This window comes from Morus notabilis, unplaced genomic scaffold (assembly GCF_000414095.1).
Source record: "Morus notabilis unplaced genomic scaffold, ASM41409v2 Scaffold317, whole genome shotgun sequence".
NCBI lineage: Eukaryota > Viridiplantae > Streptophyta > Magnoliopsida > Rosales > Moraceae > Morus > Morus notabilis.
The window spans coordinates 322161-346134 of NW_010363634.1; the positions used below are offsets into that span (position 1 = coordinate 322161).

General features: G+C 33.4%; 3 protein-coding genes across 4 annotated transcripts; 1 reads left to right on the forward strand and 2 right to left on the reverse strand.

The window, feature by feature from the left end:
* The first annotated feature begins 5952 nt into the window (after window positions 1-5952).
* Window positions 5953-11108, forward strand: LOC112092803. Its single transcript, XM_024169862.1, has 2 exons — window positions 5953-6161; window positions 10952-11108. The coding sequence occupies exons 1-2, from the start codon at window positions 5953-5955 to the stop codon at window positions 11106-11108; spliced, it is 366 nt and encodes a 121-aa protein (XP_024025630.1).
* Window positions 11109-11694: 586 nt separating this feature from the next.
* On the reverse strand, window positions 11695-17760 carry LOC21405667 (ADP-ribosylation factor 1). Its single transcript, XM_010104688.2, has 8 exons — window positions 17568-17760; window positions 17441-17479; window positions 17176-17238; window positions 16202-16220; window positions 14322-14433; window positions 13919-13966; window positions 13572-13702; window positions 11695-12085 (listed from the first exon to the last, which is right to left on the reverse strand). The coding sequence occupies exons 1-8, from the start codon at window positions 17668-17670 to the stop codon at window positions 12052-12054; spliced, it is 549 nt and encodes a 182-aa protein (XP_010102990.2). The 5' UTR covers window positions 17671-17760; the 3' UTR covers window positions 11695-12051.
* A 2554-nt stretch (window positions 17761-20314) lies between these two features.
* LOC21405668 (uncharacterized protein At4g14100) lies at window positions 20315-22705 on the reverse strand. 2 transcript variants are annotated; one of them, XM_024169865.1, is made up of 3 exons: window positions 22081-22705; window positions 21661-21679; window positions 20487-20569 (listed from the first exon to the last, which is right to left on the reverse strand). In XM_024169865.1, the coding sequence occupies exons 1-3, from the start codon at window positions 22604-22606 to the stop codon at window positions 20560-20562; spliced, it is 555 nt and encodes a 184-aa protein (XP_024025633.1). In that variant the 5' UTR covers window positions 22607-22705; the 3' UTR covers window positions 20487-20559. The 2 variants fall into 2 exon arrangements, with proteins under 2 accessions (XP_024025632.1, XP_024025633.1); XM_024169864.1 differs by lacking the exon at window positions 21661-21679 and having other exon boundaries at window positions 20315-20569.
* Window positions 22706-23974: the final 1269 nt, after the last annotated feature.

Consider the following 23974-nt stretch of genomic DNA (forward strand, 5'->3'; position numbering starts at 1 on the left):
ATATATAAGATTAAGAAAGTGTGTGGGGGCGCTAGCTGCCACCACTAGACAATGAATAGCTCTGCCCCTGAACAAATCGAACAATACTTTTTCCATAACAACTCAGATTAGGGCATTATCGTCCCAAAATTTTTTGGAATGTATCGTGTTTACTTTTTTTGAGATTTGTCTCGAAGGCACTGAATAAACTATTGAAAAGATTTTATTTTTAATAATTAAATTTATATTAAAAATTATTTTTTTAATATATTTTTTTATCTAATTTAATTTTAACTATATCTAATAATTAAAAACTGACGTTACTATAACGATACTATAATAGAAAAATATTATTTCCCTCCATCATAAACTAGTTTGTCATCCCGTATTGCTAGCTTTTATGTTTGAATTTTCCGACTTTCATTGTAATACGCAACATAACTAATCACGTCGACTTCTTTTTTTCTTTTTTTTTTTCTTTTTCTTTTCTTCTTAGGGTAATTTCTATAAATTAAAAACACTATCTCTTTAATTAGTTTTAATCTAAAAAATAAAAATACTAGGCTAATATTAAAAGATGGAAATAAAAAAAGCTCCATTTCAATATAAATTTTTAAAAATTACCCTTTTAACTAACTAGACCTTACTCGTTACAAAGTGCGCATGAAAAGCTAATCGATTATAGAATAGCTAATTTACATCTCTTGAATAACTGAAACTGCCCAGTTTTGCTCTGCCAAAATATCCATGTGAAACATCCGGATCTGATCCAGCCTGAAATTTTGATTCATGCCATAAGTGCAGGAGCTATGGATAAGGCAATACTCGAAAGGACCACGAGTTGCTTTAATTATTGGTTCCATAATGGACACTTGGTCACATGTAAGATGTGCTTTTGTCAAAGCCCGTGACTCGTTTAGTTCGTTAATTCAAATTTTTAATTCGAGTTAAAATGTAACGTTATGTGAAAATTTTTTACTGTAATAAAAAAATTAAATGTGATTATTTTTGAGAACTTTTTATTATAATAAAATTCAAATTCTAAACTCGAATCAACAAAATGAATAAAGCATTCACAAGTCTATTCAATATTTCCTTTCAATATTCCCTTTCAACATCTATTCATTGGACACTTGGTCACATGTAAGTGTCTTAGGTGGAATCTTTTTCTCAACATCTATTCAATATTCCCTTTCAAGTAATAAAAGACGCGTATTATGTTCCACTAATAATACAGATCTGTCCCGCCAATTTTCTTTTTTTTTTTTCCTTTTTTTTTGTTGTTGTCTGGTTTATTATATACCTCCAAATTCATTATAGCCAATATGACAGTTTTGAGATGATATAAATATCCTCTATGCTATAATTCTTCAATGCAATAATAACAACTTTAGAGTTTAGAATTTGAGTTTTGCTACAATAAAAAGCTCTTAGAAACAGTCACATTTAATTTTTTTACTACAGTAAAAAGCTCTCACACAAAATCACATCTCAACTCGAATTACAAACTCGAATCAGCGAAATGAACGGGAATGTGTAATACTAACACGTAGTAGATAGATTTTTTTTTTGTTTTGAGGGAGGTAAATTAATTTTTTTGTTGTCTTTGTTTACATCTTTTCGTTTCTTTTTTTTTTTTTAATGAGTTGTGGTTAAAACATAAAAAAAAAATCCTACACATCTCAGCTAGATTGACACTCCTAAAATTCTTATCCCTCATTCAAACTCCATTATAATTTATTAATAAAAAGAAAAATACAAAATTGTCATGAGTAGAAAAAAAACAAGTTAGATGCTAGAAACAAAGGTAGAAAAATGTTGCCTATATACAAACAAGAGACTGAGGACTGAAGATCAAGCCGTAACTTTTCCTTTGATAATCAGCTCTATAACATAGACCTCATTAAAAATCTTACTACTAAAGGAAATTTTTAAATGTACCAGTAGGTCATGTTTTTTTAATCGTTAAATTTACATATTTTTTAATTTTTATGTGATTTTATGTATATTTAACAGACAGAAAATATGACCTACCGGTATGTTGACCTATCGAAGTCCATACCAGTAAAACCTAAATAAGAGAAAAACTTAGAAAAAAGAGTGTTTATGTTTGTAATTAATAGAACAAAAATTGACCATACTATTAATAAATCTATTTCGGCAGAGCATTCATGTCAATCAGAGATTTTGACGCACAGAATTATGGAACGCGCGTTGAACGGCCAAGATTGTTGATGAGTAGCACAACATTCTGCAAGCCTATCTGCAATAGTGTTTCCTTCTCGAAAACATGAGAAACACAAAAGCACACAGAATTCAGATATATAAACAGAGCATTTTTCCACTGCGCTCGAAATTTCCGAGGAACATATGTACTTTTGTTTGTTTTTTACATCTTGCGAATGTATTGTTATGTGAATAAATGTCACGTCCATCAAATATATATAGTATTGATAAAGTATAATATGATATTTGTTTAACTTAACATCAAGGTTATAAAAATGTGTAAAAATGGTTTGTACTGTTAGTACCAGTTTGAGTCTCTTTACTAGGTTCGTTATAAAATTTGTTGCAATAAATAAACGAAAAACTTGAAATAGTAAAAAGATATAGGAAGTTGGTATCGCAGTTCGGTAATTACCTACATTTGTGGAGTCACGTTTAAATGATGAACAATTACCGAGACATATTATTAATTACCAAGACATACTCAAAATAATGCCAACATTAATGAAGAATCCAATCAAACACACAAATCCGGAAATCAAATCCCAACATGTACAACTACGATCTTGGTGTTACACATGCATGTTCACAAAAGATATTAATCAAACTAGCACCCAATTAGTCTTAACCATAAGAGGGCCCTCAGGCACTCACACTCGAGAGTACATCATGGGTGATGCAGTCCCAAAGAGATCAAACTCAAAAGCTACTTGACACTTGAGCCCCTTTGAGGCCAGAATTTTGTACAGCGAATTCAACAAAAACGAAACAAAGACTTCTTCAGTTCAAAAAAAAAAAAGACTTATTTTTCAGTAGATTTTTTTAAACAAAAAATAAAAGCCAAAAAAAAAAAAAGAGAGCCTAAAAAATGCAATATTGTATTTATGAGGGGTGTAATTATATGTATATAACCCATGAATTGTTTTAGGCTAAGGACAATTTTGATACTATTTCACATTAATTTTCCATTTATTTATTAGACAGAGAAACTAATTTGGCACGATTTTAGCATATATAGGCAAAGTTTAAAATAACTTTCATCATAGAGAACATTTTCTATTAAGAAAAAGAAAAGTTAAGTGACATTTGTGAGTCCAATTTAACAATGTTCATTCAAAACTTAATATAACGACCATTTGTAAGACACTTTTTCAATTTAGGAACTATTCATGGGATAAACTGGTACTAATTCTGGAGATAGAGAAGAATTTAGGGACATTCATAAATTCATTTTTTTTTTTTTTTAAAAAAAAAACATCTAGATTGAAGTGTGTGAAGTGTACTTTCTAGCGTTCAGAGTAGAAACTAAGGGTAGCGATAACGGTTTTTTTTTTTTTCTGAATATATAACTATGAGATAATCTTATGTTTTATTGCTTGTAGTTTACCCTTTAATCCTTATTAACTGTCTTATGAATCATGACCTAGAAAATAGTGAAACCCCCTTTATAATGTGGAATGCCTTATTATCTGTTCCGTTCTTTATCCTCAAAATTATATTTTTTTCCTCGCAATATTTACAACCGATCATAGCAAATTATCAAACGTGCTATGTTTCTTTCTTTCTAATTTCTTCCCTTTTTTTCCATCGTTTCTCTCTTTCTCAAAAGTTATTGAACAAGTTTTCCACTTAGAACTTATATATATTAATGCCATATGGCCACGCTTATTTCATTCAGAAGTAAGAAAAAAGGAAGCAACAAAAATTAATAAGAGGAATGGGAACTAAAGGCCGTCAAGAGTTCAGCAAGGGAAAGTCCAAGCCATGCGAGTTGTGTCGATCGGAGGAGGCGGTCTTATTCTGCCGAGCAGACTTCGCATTCCTCTGCGCGAGCTGCATTGCCGAACTTTACAACGCAAGAAATGCCGCTTCCCTTAAGAGCCGGCTCCGGCAACGCGGGTGGACGTGCGTCGACTGTGAGCGAGACAATGCAGCCGCAGCCTTGTTCAATGAAGATGATGCCGTCACAGCTGTCTGCGTAACGTGCGACGATGAGGACGATGTTCATCCGCTCATGCGCAGGCACAAGCGCATTATTGTCGGTTTTCACGAGCCGCCGGCGAATTATTTGCGATTGAACGATGCTATGCCATGGTCAAATTCTTAACATCTATATCTTGTTGGGTTTTTAATTGACCTTATATGTTTATTGTTGTGTATTAAAGGCTATCATATTAGGTTGAGTCTATTTAAAGTGATTTGATAACATTTTAAGTATTTTAAACTTTAATGCATCTAATTAAGTGTGAGTCTTTTATGTGTTGAGACCAAATCATTATTTTAAATTTTATGATGGACCAAATTAGAAATAATAAAAGTTAATATACAGTTAACTTATATACGGTTATGGTCCCCAAATCACATATACGTTTCATTCTATTTCTAACATCCTGAGAGAATATAGAGAATCCAAAAGAAACTCCAAAAGATTACGTTTGATTCAGGAATGCTTGCACTTTAGATCATAAATTCTTAGTGATACAACATGAATGATCTAGTATTTAGTGATGATTTTCACCATAAAATAATTTATCTAACAAGTGGTATCATAGACTATTCATGTTGAATCGTTGAGAATAAATTTTAGATGAATTTTTAATGAATGTATTCATTTTTTTTTATTATTATTTTTGGTTTAAGGAGAGCGGCGGCAAAGGCCACCAAAGAAGAAAAAAATTTGACCTTTGACTTTTGTTGTTGACCATGTGCTGACTTTGACAGAATTTTTTAATTTTTTTTTGGTCAATTTCGTGCTATTTATATTCAAATTTTGTACAATTTTTAAGGTGTATAATATTGTAAATTAAATTAATTGAGCAACATAAGCAACCTCTCTTGTTTTGACCTTTGACTTTTATTTTTGACCACTCTTCGGAATACTAAGCCCTGTAGGAATACTAGCAAATCCAATGTGACATGTATTAGAAGGCAAAGGCTGTCTTTCCTGTTTAGCCTGAGAGGTAGAAGGCTTCCCGCGTAGGCGGATTAGCAATCCCTAGTCTTCCATAAAATATTTGACTTCTCTTTTCTCCTCCTCGAAGATGATGGATCCAGGGAGGGGGGAAAGATGAGGCTATCTGGTAGATAAAGACAGATCAACATGTCCTTGCTTCGTAAGAAGAGATTCTGACGTCTGAGGACCGAATTTTTTAATTATTTTTTGGTCAATTTCGGTGCAATTTATATTCAAATTTTGGTACAAATTTTAAAGTGTATAATATTTTAAATTGAATTAATGGAAGCAACATGTTGCCAAAGCAACCTCTCTTGTGAAAATTAATTTAATTTAGAATATTAAACGGCTGTGTGTGTGTAATTCATGCGGATATTAGCCGGCCCAAAGGAATGCCAATATTTGGGCGAATTACACACGCACCTGTGGTGATAAGCATGTGATGATTATTCGATTTTACATATGAACAATAAATCGGCCTAAAGGAAGATTTATTAGTCGACATGTTCTTATTATCAGTGTTTGATTACTACACCAAGAGTACCACTTACAAGTTAATATTTTTGTTAAAGACTAAATATTGATGTTGTGCTCGATATCTTATGATGGGCCCTACCATTATTTGAATTTATTATTTGCATAATATTGTATTTATATGAGTTTTGTTTTGTTTTGTTCTCTGTTTAGTTTCTAGTTCTGCTACAAATATCTCTACTAGCATAAATTTTACTCCTATGCTTAATGGCACCAATTTCAAGGCATAGCAAGAGAACGTCTTGATTGTTCTCAGAGTCATGGACCTAGACCTTATTTTACGAGTCGATCAACATGCTGCACTCACTGATAAGAGTACCTCTGATGATAAGAGAGAGATGGAAAAGTGGGAACGACCGAACTGTATAAGTCTGATAGTTATGAAGCGTGCTATTCCAAAAGCTTTTCGGAGCACTATGTCCGATAAGGTTACTATGGCTATGGGTTTCCTTGAGGATCTAAAGAAAAGGTTTGCCAATAATAAAAATGCTGAAACTAGTATACTTTTAGCAAACCTTATCTCAATGAAATGAGGGTCAGCCCAATTCGTCTCTAAAGCCCCACGGGTCTAGAGTAAGCTAGGTACATCCCAAAAATACTTTTGGCCCTAAAGTATAGGCTCAGCAGAACAAGTAGGGAAATAGCATATTCAGAAATGTAAGAAAAAAAAAATAATAGCATAAGGTTTTAAAAAATTAATAAATAGCATAATTCTGATAAATGTAATTTACCATATTGTTAAAATACTAAAAATACCCTCACTTATAATGTTAGAAACCCTAATTTTCTCATATTCACCCTCTCCCTAATATCTCTCTCTCTCTCTCTCTCTCTCTCTCTTCCCCTCACCAATGCTCTCTCTCCGCTCTAGCCTCACGGCTACTCTCTTTCTCTCTCCTCCTTTGCTGCTCTCTCTCTCTCCTCAATGCTCGCTCTCCCCTCGCTACTCTCTCTCCCCCCGTGTCGCTGCTCTCTCTACTTTATCTCTCTCACCCGCCCTCTCTCTTTCTCTCTCCACACTCTCGCTCACCCTCACTTTCTCTCTCCTCCCTCTCTCGGCCTTTCTCTCCTCGCATGGAGATCAGTTTTGCGATCTAAGATATCATCCTCTGTAGCCCAGCCACAGCCAAGACGTTGCATCGGAAGACCACATTGGCGGCGTCGAGTCTGCCTCTGTCGCGGCTGTAGATCTCCACCGTTGGTAGTTACAGCAAGTCGTTTGGTTCCATGCGATTCTCGACACGTAGTTGAGTGCATCAGATATGTCAAACCGTTGGTTGCGGGAGAAGGCGCAGTGGCGACGGATGAGAGAGAAAGTAGATAGAGAAGGGAAAGGCCAAAGAGAGAGAGAGAATGACGTCCATGATTTACTTTTTTTGAGAACTGCGTTTGTGTTCTTCTGTTTTGTGTAACCGTAAAATGTTGGGGTGAATGATTCATTTACCAACATATAAAATCTATTCAATTTAGTAAATGAAGGATTTACTTGGTAAGTGAAAAATTTATTAGTCAAAACAAAGATTTTGATACCATGAACAAGTTACTTTCTTGGTAAATTGAAAATTTACATGGTAAATTGTCAGTTTACATGATGTAATGTTGTAAATAGTAAGTGAATTTATGATAAATTGATGATTTAAGTAGTAAATATATTATTTACTAAAATACAGAAATTGGGTTTGTCCGGTAGATAAAAGATTTACCAGATAAATAGAACATTTACCATATAAAAATAAGCGTAAAATTGAAAATCCTTGCTGGTAAATGATGCATTTACCAGGGATGTATATGTAATTTTTTTTAAAATTGAGGGTTCAAAAATAATTTTAAAAAACTTAAAGGATCAAAATATAATTTTAAAAACTTAAAAGGTCCAAATATAATTTTTTTTTAAAAAATTAAGGGATGAAAGTATAATTTTTAAAAAGTTAATGTTTAGTAAATGAAGGATTTCCTTGGTAATTGTAGCATTTGCCACATAAAGTTATATAAGGGTAAAATTAAATATCATGTATTTAAATTTTAAATCATGTTACTTATTTTCATTGTTAGTAAATATGCTAATTACCATAAATGACTTTATAAAATAGCCTATATATTACAATTTTCCGGCTCAGTTCGGCCCGAACACTTAAACAGATGCGGTAGGGCTCAATAATAATGGGTCTCAGGCCTGCTCTTTTGGTTCAGTCCAAACTTAGAGCTCTCATTTATACTCACATGGTCTTGGCATAGAGGTGAAATAAGCATTACAATTTACAATGGACTGAAGAAAGACAAACAAAACAAAACAAAAGAAATCTAAATTTCTTAGAGGGTAGACGATCACATGCGCACAAGCTCAAACGATAATAATGGTGGAAGCTTATTTAAGTAGAGGACAGGAAAGCACATCATATGGGTTTTTTCGTTTCATGACTTGGAAAAGAAAAATGAATGGGCGTTTGGTAAAAGATAGAGCCTAGCGTACTCTTGTTGGGAAATATGACTTGGCAAGGGCATGTGAATCATTGCGAATATATGTAACATAAATATTATGGAACCAATTATCAATGCATGTCGTGATAGCATTGTTTTGCCTTATATATCTCCTGTGCTTGTGTTGCTTCTTCATTCTGTTACCTTTAGGGCTATGTTTGTTATTTTTTTAATTTTTTTAATTTTTTTAATTTTTTGAAATAGTATGCTGAACTGAGGAAGATAAAAGAGTGAAAAATTTTAATTTGTGTCTGGGACGTATGATATCGTATTTGTATACCTTTGATTGATCACGTTCAGAATCAACCATCATAATTCTATGTAACGGAAAGCAATAAAATCACAATAAGAGAAAACAAGTAAATACTAACACGCAAAATTTATAGAGGTTCATCTCAATGTGAGACTGCATCATTTTTTAAGTGCTACTATCTTTTCACTATGAAGAAGTTTAAAAGAGAAATCACACACCCAACTACTCTCTGTGTTTTCTCTAACATCTTTAATAATAACTCAAAACTGGTTGCCCCTTATATAATAAAAATTAAGACAACCGCCTTTTACAAGTATGGAATCTCTTAATTCCCGTTTAGTTCATGGATTAGAACCATATGATTAGAACCATTTTTTATTTACGTGTATTTTTTGTGAGAGAAAATACTGTAACGAACCACGAATCATGATTCGAATAAGGGAACGAATCCTTTTACCAAACGGGCTGTAAATTACCCTTAATAAATCGTTCGGACAATAAATCATCTTGACAATTAATTAAACTCTACAACTTAACAGTGGAACTTACAATAGACATAGAGCGTACGACTAGGAAAATGAGATATCATGCTGTTTGGTAGAGAGGGATACCTAGTGAAAAAATAAAGTTAGTCTAACGAAATATATGAAATCTCATTTACTGTCGTATTAGCTATCCCCAATACCATTTTGGAAACTCGTTAAATTACTTATAGTTTTGTTATTTAGTTTTGACAAAGTCTTATGTCCAGCAGCCATCAATACTTGTAACATTTTTTTATTTTAAAGTTAAAATTTCAATACTTGTAACATTTTAATATAACATAGTAACTAGGGCTGTAAGAAATCACCACAAACCTGACGAACCCGATTGACCCGAGCTGACCCTACTCGAGGTAGCCCGGGTTTTCAATTTTTTATTTAATTTTCAGTTTTAATTATGCCCAACCCGCACTGTGTGGGTAGGGGTGCGGGGTGCGGTTCTATGAACCCGAGGTACCCCAACCCGGCTTAACTTGTTGAAAAAGCAGGTAAAACAATGCCCAACCTTAATGTTTCTCACTCTCTCTCAAAGGAAACCTTGCTAAGCCAGCTTGGTAATCTGTTTTTTTTTTTTCCAACTTTAACGTAAAAGGTAACAAAACGAATTTTCAAAACTGAGAATGGGCCAGGCTTAATAGAGGGCCCAACATGCCCTAATATTGGCCCAACCACATTATCTTGCTGAGCTGACCCTACCCGAGGTAACCCGATGGTGTACGGGTTTTTGGGCCCTACGCCTATTGTGGCCTGGCAAATTCCCAGCCTAATTTTTGAAACTCGGCCCAAATTTCAGCTACACCAAATCCTACTCGGCCAATTTACACTCCATAGTAACGCTAAAACAAGTGTAACATAACATTACGGTAAATACATTTTGTTGAGTGTAACACAAACGTAAAAATGATGTTATAATATTGAACAAAAAATATTATATGCCTAAACTGTAAGTAGGCTGTCGGACTAGAGACGTTTCCTTTAATATTTATTTTGTAATCAAATTCTTAAATAATTTAAAGGATGTGGAAAAATAGTATTGGGTAATAGACAACAAGACAGAAAATTTGAACAGGAGACATTGACAGCAATATGTCCACTCTCCAATTCAGATTGATTGACTGCAATTTAAACTATACCTTCTTTACCTTATTAAGAAATGTATATACTTTACACATTTTAGATGAGATATTTGTAACGACATATTGTTTATTGTCCTGACATCGGGTCTAATTCTTGTAGTTTACTGATCCACCATAAGTTATCATGCGGCAACCGTCGATTCCTAATCTGTGCGTCTAGTAATGGTAGATCCAAATTATCATCAAGCCCCTATTTGTTTCAACAATCCGAACCGTTGTTTAGGATAGAAACCGTAGTTCAGGATTTATATTGATGTTTAGGAGATGACAATTTAAGGATAATTCAAACCGTTAACAATGGTTCAAACCCCTTGATTTTAGAATTCATCTCTGCTGACAATTCAAGAACTTTTGTTAAAATCAGACGGAAAAATAAATGGTTAAACGTGGTCATGTAGTTTTTATTTGTTTATTATTAACATAAATTTAAACAGAAAGGCCACGTGACTATTATTCTTTTTTTTTCTATATGTTTTTAACATAAATTGCAACATAAAAGATTAAATAGGAACAATTTAAAATTTATGGGGCAAAATGAGAGTTTTAAAAGTTCACAAGACAAATTAGGAATTGCCATAAAGTTCAGGAGCCACCAATGATAATAATCTTTAAAAATATGATAAGCCGCCCCTACACTTTACTTACATGACTGTGTTATTCTCTTATTTTTATATGTTTTTAACATAAATTACAACATAAGCGGTTAAGTATAGACAATTCAAAATTTAGAAAGATAACAAAATGAGAATTTTTAAAGTTCATATAACCAATTAAAAATAACTTTAAAATTCAAGAGTCACTAGAATCCTTTAAAATATGATAAGCCGCTCTTGCACTTTACTCACGCAAGCCGCAAGAAATCCCTTACGGAAGCACGCTTGGGCGAGCAGGGTACTAATCCTACATTGCAGGACATGGAATCTTCTACTGATGCTGAGTTGGCAGAATCATCTTCGGGGATTGGTTTTTTGGCTGGGAAGGTTCTAGAGGACCGACGTGAAGGGTGAGAGAGAATGACAAGTTGGTCGGTTAGAGTTGGAGAAATTGGAATAACACGTGACGATGGAGGGTGTTGTAGATCATCAATCATTTTGTGAATTAGGAGAGACTTCACGAGCTGTGGCTCTTGGACTGCCCTTATCTGTTCAATTCTCAATTTCAGTGAATATAATTTCTCCGAATTAATCGATCATTTTCTGCCTTAAGTCTACGGTTTAATTGCTTACTGTACTAATCTTAACAAAATCATACTGATTATTTCAATCAAGTATACGAATTTGAGTAACCTGGGGTTAAATTAGGATCATATTGCGCATAAAGGACACACACAAAAAAAAAAAAAAAAAAAGCAAAGCTTTTGCAGCTACTAATTGATAAAGCTAATTAACACCATGTCAGCAGGTAAAATTTCCGTGTAAGATTATCAAAAATGTGGTAAATTTAAAATTAAATAAGCAAAAACAAAACATAAAAACTTATTTAATTTACTAATTCGAGTTGAGATGTAATTTTATGTTAGAGCTTTTTATTGTAGCAAAAAAATTAAATGTGACTATTTCTGAGAACTTTTTACTGTAACAAAACTCGAATCGGTAAAATGAATAAGGTCTTAGACCACCTTCCAACTCCAAGGTTAGAGATTAGACCACTGAAGTATATCCCATTGAACCTAATACAAACAAAAGGAAAACTAACATAGATGATTCTTTTTTCCACCTATTTTTACCAAGGAAAGAGTCGAATTTTCGTATCTATGATGAAAATTTTACATGTATATCAGTCGCCAAATTCGAAATGGGAGAACATGAAAACGCGGAGGTCAATCGGACATAACCACACTCATGACAAGAATTTTCTACCGGAAAGTAGTGCCAAAGTAAACACCGTCAGCGTAAGTTTACAGCATGGCCACACGGCAGCAATCTTTTAATTCATCTCCAAGCCAAAGAGTTAGCCACCTCCAGATTTCAATGTGTTACTCAACCTTCATTAAAAAGTTACTATGTACATTAGATTTTACTTTTTAGAAAAAGTAACAAGATGTAAATAAGTTGCAACAGAATAAAAAACAGAAGATACAGGGAAAGCAGCATTTGTGTTATTTCATTTTGAACTGCAAACCTTGCGCAATAATGTCACCTTTGGTACATCACAATTCTCATATTGACAAGCAAAAGGTTTAAAAGACAATGGACACATGCAATTTTACGATGTCTTACAAATTACATCTCTGACACCCTATCAATTATATTTTTTCTTTTTTTTTTTTTTTTTTTTTTTTAATAACCTAGGGTATCCGAGCACTTGACTAATACACGCTCCTATCCGAACACACCGGGACAAACTGAGGGAGGTACCCAACGGGGAATGAACCCAAGACCTCCCACTTATAAGGCGAGGTCCTGAACCACTTAAGCTACCCCTTGGAGGATCCTATCAATTATCATTTTTTGGTTCAATGAAACAAAGAAAAGTACATAAGCAAGTTTTAGATGGACGAGTAATCCATCAAAAAGAGAAATTACAGGGGAAAAAGAAACCAAAAACAAAACAAAACAAAACAAAGAAGAACGACCAAAACGTTACAAATCAGCTCCTATCAGTTATCATTTTTTTTTTATACATTACGGGATTGAACCTGCAACCTCCACCCAAACCCCCAGTGCCACTAGACCCAAAAAATATTGCGGTAAAATGATAATTGATAAGAGCTCTGCTTATCAATTATCAATGATAATTGACCACTGCTTGTCAATGATAATTGATATTAGCGGTAAAATATTGCCACTATCAATTATCATTTTACTGCAATTTTTTTTTTTTTTACTATATACTTGTGTACCCTTGTCAGCTACTTTTCAGCACTGCTTACAGTCTTCTCAAACTATAGGTGCCTAAGACTAATCAACACTAGCAATTCAATTGAACAATTAGAATGCAAAATATCGTTTTCTCAAACTATAGGTGCCTAAGACTAATCAATACTAGCAATTCTTCAATTGAACCATTAGAATGGAAAATATATCCTTATCCAAAGGACCAAAGACAAAAATATTCTGCAGCCGATAGAGAACATTTCAAGTATGTCAACAAACAAGAAAACCTCAGTTTTGGTATCTCACTCCCCATAAGAGAGTTCTGGACCTCTGGTGTTCGAACCAATATGAGTCTGTCGTGCACATAATTTATAGTTATTCACGTCCAAAGTATTAGACACCTAAAAAGATCCTTGACTTCTCTCAACTTTAGCATGCATAAATGGCTTTTGTTATAGATGTGAGATTCTTAAATCAGATGGTTTATAGGATAGGAAGAGTCCAATTGAGAAAGAGAAATTTCTCTCAGCTTACGTTCCAAAAATAACTAGTAAGGGAGTTTTCTCTACCCAGAACATGCCACTAATTGAAAGCATATCACTCAAGCTAGTGTTACCAAGGAACATGCCACCAATTATTGTTACCAAAGCTTACCAGTCCAAGCCCTCAAAAAGACCTTCTCCTTTGATGGCAGAAGTTTTAAAAATAGCCCATTGGCGGTTCTTAATCTTGTGCAACTCCAAAGACTCGGTGATTGCAGCATCATCAAGCGCACCAGGAAGATCCTGTAAAATCAAGGAAACACAAACTTCATTGAAACATTTTTCTTAACAATAAGTACTATAAATGATACCTAGACAAAGGGACATCGATTACAGAACCACTTCATGAATATCACTTAACTCTTTGAAATGCAAGTGCTCCTAAATATTCTCTCACTTACGTTTATGGCTACAATCACAAATCAATTCTTAAAGTATATATAGGGTAATGGCAGTAACCTGCTTGTTCGCAAAAATGAGAACAACAGCACCTCTCAACTCTTCCTCCTGCCATAGATTCAAAGATGTAAGATGGCAAATAAGAACCCAAAAAAAAAGGCATTAATAACCCGCGACAAATGAATAAAATAAAAAACTAAACTCGAAGGAACAACATGCATTCCACAGAAAAGGATCCAATTTGTAAATTTGCAGAAACCCGCAACTATCAAAACCCCAGAAGCATCCAAAAATATATACTTATCACCTAAAACAGTGTTACATAATGCTCTCTGAACATTGTTGATATAAACAACCTATGAATGACAAATACTACTTAAAAAATAAGTGCTCACAATAGAACCTCAAATTTTCCAATAAACTACCTTGTATAAACATAAACCCAAGCCAAATGTAAGCTTACCTCCAAAATCGCGTGAAACTCCTCTCTAGCTATTACCAGTCTATCAGTGTCACTGGAATCAACGACATAGATTATGGCTTGAGTGTTTGGAAAGTAGCATCTCCAATATGGCCTGTATAAATTAGCCCTTTATAATCATTCAGAGAAGCAGCGCATAACTGATATAGCCAAAGCTATAAGATGTGTGTTGAACTCAATAATCCAAAGAAAGATGTATGAATCATCAGAAGATTCAATACCAAAAAAGACAGTAATGTAAGCACAATCCATGCAGACTTTTGAGTTGGTACACTTGAGAGAATTCTGTAAATATTGACACAAGGTATGCATATATTCAAGCAGACAGTTTGACTCCAACAGAGTAACACATACAACTCTTATTTGTGTTAATCCTTAAATGATGCATACAACAACCAAATTGAAGATTTGGCCCAATGAGTATCCACCGTCATCTTAATAAGGGTTGTTATATGTCAAGATAGGATAAACAATTTTTGAAGACACAAAATTCAGATGTCGTACATGAAGAAAACCTCCTTGGATGGTGTTTTCACTCATGGTTCAAGGGTTATGCTTCCATTTGATTTTATCATCGTTTTTAATTGTGATGTTCAATGAATCAATAAATATAGTTACTTCTTAATTAAATTTGACTACCACAGATTTCAATGTTTACCATTTAACAGTAATACATGAATCCTTCAGTTACAAAGTTCTGCAACAGCCTCACCGGGAAACAAAGGCCGTGTTTGGAATTGATTCCATTTTTGTTTTTTACGTTTTTCGAGAAAGAAAAATGAAAACGTTTCTAAAACGGCGTTTTGCGCAATAAAGACAAAAAACGGAAATGAAAACGATTTTTTGGTTTAGTGTAAAATGAGAGAGAAATGAAAAACGATTTTTAGTCGTTTTTTATTTTTTGTTTTCGTTTTCTCCTCTCTCGAGCACAGAGAGAGATATATTAATAGGTTTTTTTTATACTAAAAGCAATTTCTAGATAAAACTACCAAAAGCATTTTTAAAAATGATTTATGTCTGAGATTGAAAACATTTTCATTTTCATATAAAAAACAAAATCATTTTGGAACGAGTTCCAAACGCGCCCAAACTTTTTGTTTCTTTTTGCAGGCATAACCTAGTGGTAATTCCACTACTGATTCCACGACAAGGTGTGGTGTTTCAATCCCCTTCACCTACAAGTTATAAAAAAAAAGAAAAAAGAAAAAGAAAAAGAAAAAGACACATACATTTTCCTTTTAAAACGAAACAAAAAAACAAAAACAAAAACAAACAAACAAGCAAATGAATAGCATTTAAACTGTAGTTGTGTAATAAATGAATATTCTGCTTCTTGTCAAACAAGAGACAGCAATGCTATTACAGAATCTAAAACCTAGACTTCAGGCTGGCCCAATGTCGTCTGGTCCAGCTACTTGACCGCCAGAAGATAACCCCTAACTAATAAAACTACTAGCAACCGACGCAATGAAGGTTTAACATAAATTGACGTAGAAACCAGTTTCACACAAAGAATAAGAAATCAATCAAAGTTTCAACAACAGAGGTTGTGTCACAAGTCATAAAATGTACAAAGTGCACTTGAATTCAATTAAATTAATTAAATTATAACCATATGAGCAAGATATGATCCAAGTCATACTATTATGTGTCATCCCATGTTGAGTTGTTGACATCAAGGGGAGACGTAGTCCACAAGTTTTTCATATACATGGGGAAAGTATAAGACAGTTAAAGCAAACAATCTACAGACTACCGATGATTAGTTTTATTGAAAATTGAAATTGTCATTGACCATCACAAGGTTTCCTAAGTAATAGATAGAGCAAGCAAAAACAACTTCAAATGATAGAGAAGCATACCTAATACTTGTTTGTCCACCTGTATCCACAGACAACACAAAAGGCATTAGAGAAAATAATCAAATGAATTAAACCCTCTTATAGCAAAAACTGAAATTACTAAAGGAAAGAAGTTTCAAACAAAAATGGCAATGTGAAATTCAAACATAACCAGTCAAATATCAAAAGAAGTCCTTTAAGATAAATAACCCCAACCATTTGCAAACTAAATTAACCCTTCTGCTTTCAAAACTGCATTCAACCATTGCGTCTCAAGATTAATCCAAATGCACCCACCATGACCATTTAAGGCAATGATGAATGATGAAAAAAGACAGAACTAGTAACAATTTAGTTCACTTTAAAAGGAATTTGGAATAGATCATATGACAAAAGTGAGGTAATTGAACTTCACTTAATCGTCAAACAATTTATGATTTAGCTATCAAACCAAAGATCTTCATCTAATTTTTTTTTCACTTACTCGAGCAAGTGACCTAGAAACCAATTTGAAACAGGTTGAAAGTTATGGATAATTGCAATATAAGATCAACTTAAAGGGTTGTCTTCTGTTACCAAGAGTATTCATCATATATATATACACACACATATATATACATACATACATACATACATACATATATATATATATATATATATACACACGCGCGCGCATAGATATATAGACACACACACGTACACAAAAGAACGTTGCCTCATTGTAATCCTCTGAATTAGTGTACAACCAAATTCTGATATATAACAACGCCAAATAATGAGCCAGACATAAGCCACACTCCATTTTAAGAACCAAACCTTCACAAAGTACAAGAGTGGAGACTCAGAAAAACGAATATTGAAGCAATTTAACTACTTTTTATGCAAGTAAAAGGTTTCTTTTTCAAAAAGCAGCAAATAAAAGTAAAATGAAATTTGCTATAAACCTAATTTTAATGCCGTTTCAAGTTACATTTGAGGGGAATATATTGGCATACCCAGATCCCAGACTTGAAATTTGATGTTGTTATACTGCACCGTCTCAACATTGAATCCAATTGCTGCATCCAAGAAAAAATTAAGCTCACTATTAAGTTACTCTAGGAAAATGCACATATACATACATCTACATATACATACAAGAAACTGAGTTCTTCCTTTATTCCAGATTCTCGCCAACCAAGCAGTTACAAAAGAAAAGGAAATATTGAAATTCCGCAGTAATTAAGATCCAAATAAAGGAGAAAAGGAAAAAATACGAACTTGGAATCGTGGAGACTACTTCCCCCATCTGGAGCCGATCTGCACAAGATCCAACACAAAAACATAAAAATCACCAAAAATTAACCAATTAAGCTAAACGGAGAGCGTAGAAAAGGAAAAAGCTTACAGAGAATCGTGGTTTTTCCGGCATTGTCGAGGCCAAGGACAAGGATCCGAGCTTCTTTGTTGCCGAACAGGGAAGAGAACATCCGACTGAACAACAAACCCATTGCGTTGTGATTTCTTCAAAGCATCAATGGAAAAATAGATCGAATTGGGATTGGTTTGAGATCGGATCTCGAGCGCAGAACCCTGTTCCTCCCTGCAAAAGCCAGCACGGACTTGTGAGAGCGATTTGCGCAAAGCCAGTTAGAGAGAGAAACAGGAGAGAGAGAGAGAGAGAGAGAGAGAATTGCGATTGCTTGCCTGAAGGAAAAGAAGAGGGCCTGCGAGAGAAGAATGTTTGAATTTGGGGGGTCAAATTTGAGAAATTTGAGAAAATGGACTGTGAATGAAGGAGATGGATAGACTTTTTTCCGTGTCGTTCGTTGCGTTGTTTCCGAGTCTCTTTCTTCGTCGTCTCAGAAAGGAATTTTGGAATAGTCGAGTTGGACCTTGGAAAACACAGGTAATCGATTCGCGTGTGTGTGTTTTTTTTAAAATAAAAAAAATTATTTTGGTACCTCGTTACGTTGAAATAAGTTTTTAGAATTTTGTCTTTTTTTTTTTTTTTTTTTTTTTTTTTTTTTTTTGATCGGTTTTTAAGACGTGAAATGTTATTTTTATCCTCTATAATAATTAATTGAGGCCGAAAAGTGTATTTAAAATATGATTTAAATTCTATGTAAGAGAATTATTAGCAGTAATTTTTTTATTTAATTTTTTTATGAAATAAAAACATTATAATTATATGATTTTAGAACCAATACTTTAAAAACTAAAATTTTTGAAATATAATGTTTTAAGGGTCCAAACCCTTAAATTCTATGTTAGAGAATTATGAGCGATAATTATTTTATTTAAATTTTTTATGAAATAAAAAACATCATAATTATATGATTTGAGTTGTGAGTATATGTATCAACTAATACCTTAAAAATTAAAATTTTTAAAATATATATTAAATATTTTAAAGATCCACTTAGTTTGTTGATTAGAATTTTTAATTTAAATTGAGATGTGACTTTATATAAGAGTTTTTTACTGTAATAAAAAAATTAAATACGACTGTTTTTAAAAAAATTTAAGAAAATGAGTTGTTCTTTTGGAATGTAACTTGAGTGTAATTTTTGAGTTAAATTTGAGTTATAACCTGAGTTAAAGTTGTAAGTTGAGTAAAGTTGAATAAAATCAAAATTTAAAATAACGTGAACTTGAATAAAATTAAAACTCGAGTTATCTTTTTTTGAGTTTTTTAGACAAAAAAAAAGCTTAAATTTTAAACTCAAATCTATGGGATGAGGCCTAAGTTGAAAACTCTAAAAAGTATCTCTCCATCTTTCTGTCTCTTATCTCTTCTCTCTCGATGAACTCTCAGCCCCGGTGCGCCCCAACCTCGAAGAACCCAGCCCTGGCGAGAGCTATCCCCATTGCGCCCAGCCGACCACAGATCTGTCATCGTCCTTGCTCGCCCCGCGCGCCACCGCTCCGTTGCGCTCACCCAACCGTTAACCTCTGCAGATTTGTGTATCTGGAGGCCTCCTAGCCATGCTTAACAACAGCTGTCCCTTGCTCTCCAACCTCAACTCTTAACTTCTGGCCCCAGATCTCCACCAATGTTCTCCACGCGCGCGCGCGCACTCACTAAGTTGTCTCTTTTGGTTCCTCTCATGTAATTTAAGGTATTGTCGTCCATGATCTGTTTTTTCCCCGGGAAAATAAGCGAAACGTGAATGAGAATCAGGGATTGGGGTTTTAATCTGGCAATGCGGGTTTTAGTTTCTGATTAAAGAAATTTACAATGCAGTCTTATTTTTATCTCATTAAATATATACCATCAAATTACATTTAATATAAAAATCTATACCTTTACAAATATAGAACCTAAGCCTGTACAAGACGATGTGAAAGCTATGGACCGTAGAATTAAGGCTCATCATGTGGGGGAGGTTTTTGCCGGAGGACTTGATGGTGCCATTTGGAGGCTGTGTGACGGTGGCTCGGACCACATTTTCTCGGAAACACTTCTTCTCTCCCCGGCCGTTGGCTCCTCCAAGGTCTCCTTCGATATGAGGTTATTGTATGAGGAAGATGCAAAGAAAGGAAAAAAAAAAAAAAAAAAAAAAAACTGATTTTGATGGAGAATGTTATTGTTCGAACAAATTTTTGATGTTATTGTTAATTATTCAATATGGAGTCAATTATCCGGTGGGAAAGAATTTGGGTTTTGGTTGAGAAATATGGTTCCCTTTTGAAAAAATTACAGATTTTAACTCTTTAAATACTTAATTTATTAAAAGCACCCCTTTAAAAGATTATACTCCTTGATTAATTCTAGTATAAAAAGTAGAACTATATATGCTAATGTTAAAGGGTGGAAATAAAAAGGAGTTTCATTTGAAGAAATATTTTTAAAAATTGCCCTTTTACATTTTTTTTTTTTTTGTGCTTATTTTGCTTTTCTTTTTGTTAAGAATTTTTTTTTTAAAGTCTTCTTTATCAAGGCTATTTTTGGTAATTCATAAGTTAGAATCAAGTATTGACTCACCTAAGGTATATATTTATTTATTAAATGTAATCTGATGACATATATTTGATGAGATAAAAAAAATACAAGATATATTTTTTGAATAAACTTAAAATATAAGGTACAAAAATATAAATATCCCTTCATTGTATTGGTCTTGGTATTTCTACCTCTACAAAATTAGAATTGTAAATTTCTTTTTTTTTTTTGTTGAATAAGATACTGTCTTTTTTTATTAAAAAAAAGTACATATTGTTCATGTTCCCACGACTTATCCAATATATATATATATATGTATATATATACATATATATATGCCTCTATTATTTGATAAATTTCATTTCATGCGTCGCTATCTTGTTTGAAACAATAGGCAGGTGCTTGCGTTACTGAATCTGGCAAAACTGCACCAACCTCAAACGTCATTACGTGATTAGTTATTCCTGCAAATTTTCCGAATCAATCAATGAATACATATGAGATAAGCTTTTTTCTTAGGGGGGGAAAAAAAATTTAAGGAGCCAAGTTAACTGATAGCATGCACACAGACAAACTGATCAATAAGGCTTGTAGAAAAATTCATCACAATAAACAAAACATGTATATATATATATATATATATATATATATATGTACAACGTATATAAGTAAAATTAACTATAGGAATACCTAATATGTTAATTACTCTATTTTTCTACCACTAGGACCACGGAAAGTATATACTATAGCTAATGCTAGTAGGTATACATGATCATGGGAGAAATTTAATGGAGCTAACAAACTCGTATCAATTTAGAACATTTTAACATGCATTTTAGAGTAAATTTGTTGAAACTATTCTTTTCCCTTTTTCAATCTAATTTACAAATAATTTTTTCAAATTTTGGAAAAGAATTTTGTGGGTAAAAGGAAAGCAAAAGAAGATAAATACCCCTTAAAATGCATGGGTCTTACATTTACTTTAAGAGATCTAGTTATCCTAATATTTTCTTAAACTTACACTTTTAACTCGTTATTTAATAAACTATATTTTCAGACAAAATATAGCACAAAGATGGCAAATGAGTGTTTTAACAGACATAAAAGTGTGAAAAAGAGACAACCTAATCTGGATTGGTTGGTACGATTTATTTTTTTATTTTAGACATTTTAAAAAAATAAAAAACTTGTTTTTTTTTTCTCCCATTTTATCTCTTTACATCGGAAAATAATCCTTTTATCACAGAGATATCAAAAACGTATATTAATTAAAAAATATAAAAGGTGGCTAGACCGATAAAATAAATTTTGAAGGATAATTTTGAGAAAAGTTGCATAATCTAATGGATCAATAGTGAAAATAATCATGCGTTAAATTAATGTACTTTTAGTTCAATATAATAAAACGGTCCAAGACTACGTATATATATAATAGAATAGCACAAAGTTCTCCAATTCTAAAGTAAAAAAACAAAAACAAAAACGACAGAGAGAGAACTAGCAGCTAATATAAAATAAATAAAAAAAATCTTATCACGTTCTTGATTCAACTCACCAAAATCCATAATTCACTTCTGCAAATAGAACGAATAGATCAGAGAGAGTTTCTATGTAGTAGACAATGCTCACAAGTTAGTGAACGTTTTCAAACTTCATATAATGAACCAAAAAATCAAAAATGAAAAATGAAATCTACAACTAGTTGACGCAGTAGATTCAATTAAGTTTTTTTTTTTTTTTTTTTCTGTTTTCTGTTTACTTATTAGTACAATGAACCTACAAGTATTGAACGTTTTTTTAACTAATTCGTACCAAACCTATAATTAAAAATTAAAATGAGCATTTTGTGGTAAGATAAAATATTATCCATCTGTTATATATATATATATATATTGTCCAAGAAATTCGTGTAATCTTGGATATATATATATATATATTATTTTCTATCGAGAATTTATTTGAAACATGATCATACCGCCATCAGAAAAATCAAAACGGACGGGACGACGGGTGAGAACATCCTCATAGTACCAAATGAAATCCGCCTTCTCCCACACATGGCAGAGAAACCCGTCCGTTACTTGCGTCCCAAGGTACTCGGCTCCCTCGGCCAGGAAATCCGGCCGGGGAATCCCGACCTCGAATTGCGTAACGTCGCAGGTCCCGCCATCGCCATCGCCGCCGTTGCCTAGTGTGTAGTAAAACGACGTGCCGTTGTTCCACTCGACGGCGAAAAGGAGCTTCTTCGCGAGCTGATTCTGGTGAATGTTGACGTTGCGGCCTCTAGGCCAGTCGTACCAAAGGTCGGCTAAATGGAGCTCCCCGGTGGGGGTAAAGTTCATGAACAAAAGCGCGTGGAACTGCTCCGGCCACCGGGTCGGAATCGGGTTTTCGGCTGCTGGTGGTGGTGATGATAAGCAGATTGTTGAAAGGTTTAGGGTTAGAAATATTATTGGAGAAGTTGAAATTATTAGCCGTAGTAGTTGAAGTTTGAGCTTCATTTTTTTTTTTTTTTCTCCATCTTTTTCCTCGCTCCCAAGTTTTTTACGAGAATTGAGAACTGGGAAAGGCCAAACGAAAGGTGGAGATTCAATATGAAGAAGATCAGATAATGCATATTCTATTTGTTCGTGTCCAAATTGTATTGTACCGATGCCATGTGATAGCTGGGCTGGTCTCACATTCGACGGGCCTCAGGTCCAAGAGCAGCTGAAGAGGTGGGCTGATCCTAAAGCCCAAGGAGAGGAGACCCAAGCGAATACGACATTGGATGGGGGTCGTTTTGAGGAAGACAGCAGCAAAGCCTCTGGACGCTGAAGAGGGCAATTCGCGTGAGGTCAGAATTCGCAAGGTGCCTGGCAAGTACAACGACTTCGTGATGCGTGATTCCGTTGCGAGAAAAGCGGATCTCTCCAACTGATTTCAGCTATCTCCATTTCCATTTTTCTTTTATTTTTTCAATTTGTTGATTCGAGAATATTTCTCGTTAGGAGAGGGTCATATAAATGGAAAATTACTTTGCAATGAGGGGGGTATGTAAGAAGAAGAACTATATGTTATTTTGGAGTTTAGCACTGACTCGAAGAGTGTATCACCGTGTTTTATTCCTAATACTAGTAGTAAATACGCACGGAGTAGTGTATTTAACATTTTTTTCTTGTATGGAGATCCTATTTTGTTTGAAAATTTTATAGTTTATGTTTTTTATCATTAACGATTAAATCCAGTAGAAAAAATATTAATAGAGTAATATTAGAAGGGAAAAATTTTCTTAATAGGGTGAATTAATCAAAAAATTATTTAGTAGTTCACATGGAAGAAATTTATCTAGACAGATTACAATAAAATGTTTCTATAAAGACACATTTTAAAATAAGATATTAAATATTATATATTGGCATATATAGTCAACAAGTATTTAGGAGGGTCATTTCGTAAAAAAAAAATTGATTAGGACATATATGAGAAGAAATTATTCAACTAGAGTGAAAAAAAATATCTACGAGGGTCACATTTGAGAAAGGGGAAAAACAGAATGTATTGTAGAGGGAAAAAAGACATGGGAGAAAGAAGTGAAGGGAAAGAAGAAGAAAGCAAAAAAAAAAAAAAGGCATATATAGCAAAAAAAGTATTTGAGAGGGTTATTTTCATAAAAAAAAAAAAAAGTTTTGGTTTGGACATGTATAAGAAGAAACTATTTCAATGAGACAATTAGTGAGAACGAATATTTATGGGGTCACAATTGAGAAAGAAAAAAAACGTATTGTAGAGAGAAAAAAAGGAAGGGAATAAAGAAGTGAGGGGAAAAAAAGGAAAAAACACCTCCCCCAAAAAAACAAGGCGGAGAATGTAATAGAATAAGCCTAAGA

Coding starts and splice junctions, on each gene's coding strand:
- LOC112092803 (XM_024169862.1), top strand. CDS start 5,953: ATGGACCTAGACCTTATTTTACGAGTCGATCAACATGCTGCACTCACT. Junction 6,162..10,951: donor CTTGAGGATCTAAAGAAAAG/GTTTGCCAATAA, acceptor TACTCACGCAAG/CCGCAAGAAATCCCTTACGG.
- LOC21405667 (XM_010104688.2), bottom strand. CDS start 17,670: ATGGGTTTGTTGTTCAGTCGGATGTTCTCTTCCCTGTTCGGCAACAAA. Junction 17,239..17,440: donor AGTAGTCTCCACGATTCCAA/GTTCGTATTTTT, acceptor TCTTGGATGCAG/CAATTGGATTCAATGTTGAG. Junction 13,967..14,321: donor AGTTTCACGCGATTTTGGAG/GTAAGCTTACAT, acceptor AATCTATGGCAG/GAGGAAGAGTTGAGAGGTGC.
- LOC21405668 (XM_024169864.1), bottom strand. CDS start 22,606: ATGAAGCTCAAACTTCAACTACTACGGCTAATAATTTCAACTTCTCCA. Junction 20,570..22,080: donor TTTTGATTTTTCTGATGGCG/GTATGATCATGT, acceptor GAAAATTTGCAG/GAATAACTAATCACGTAATG.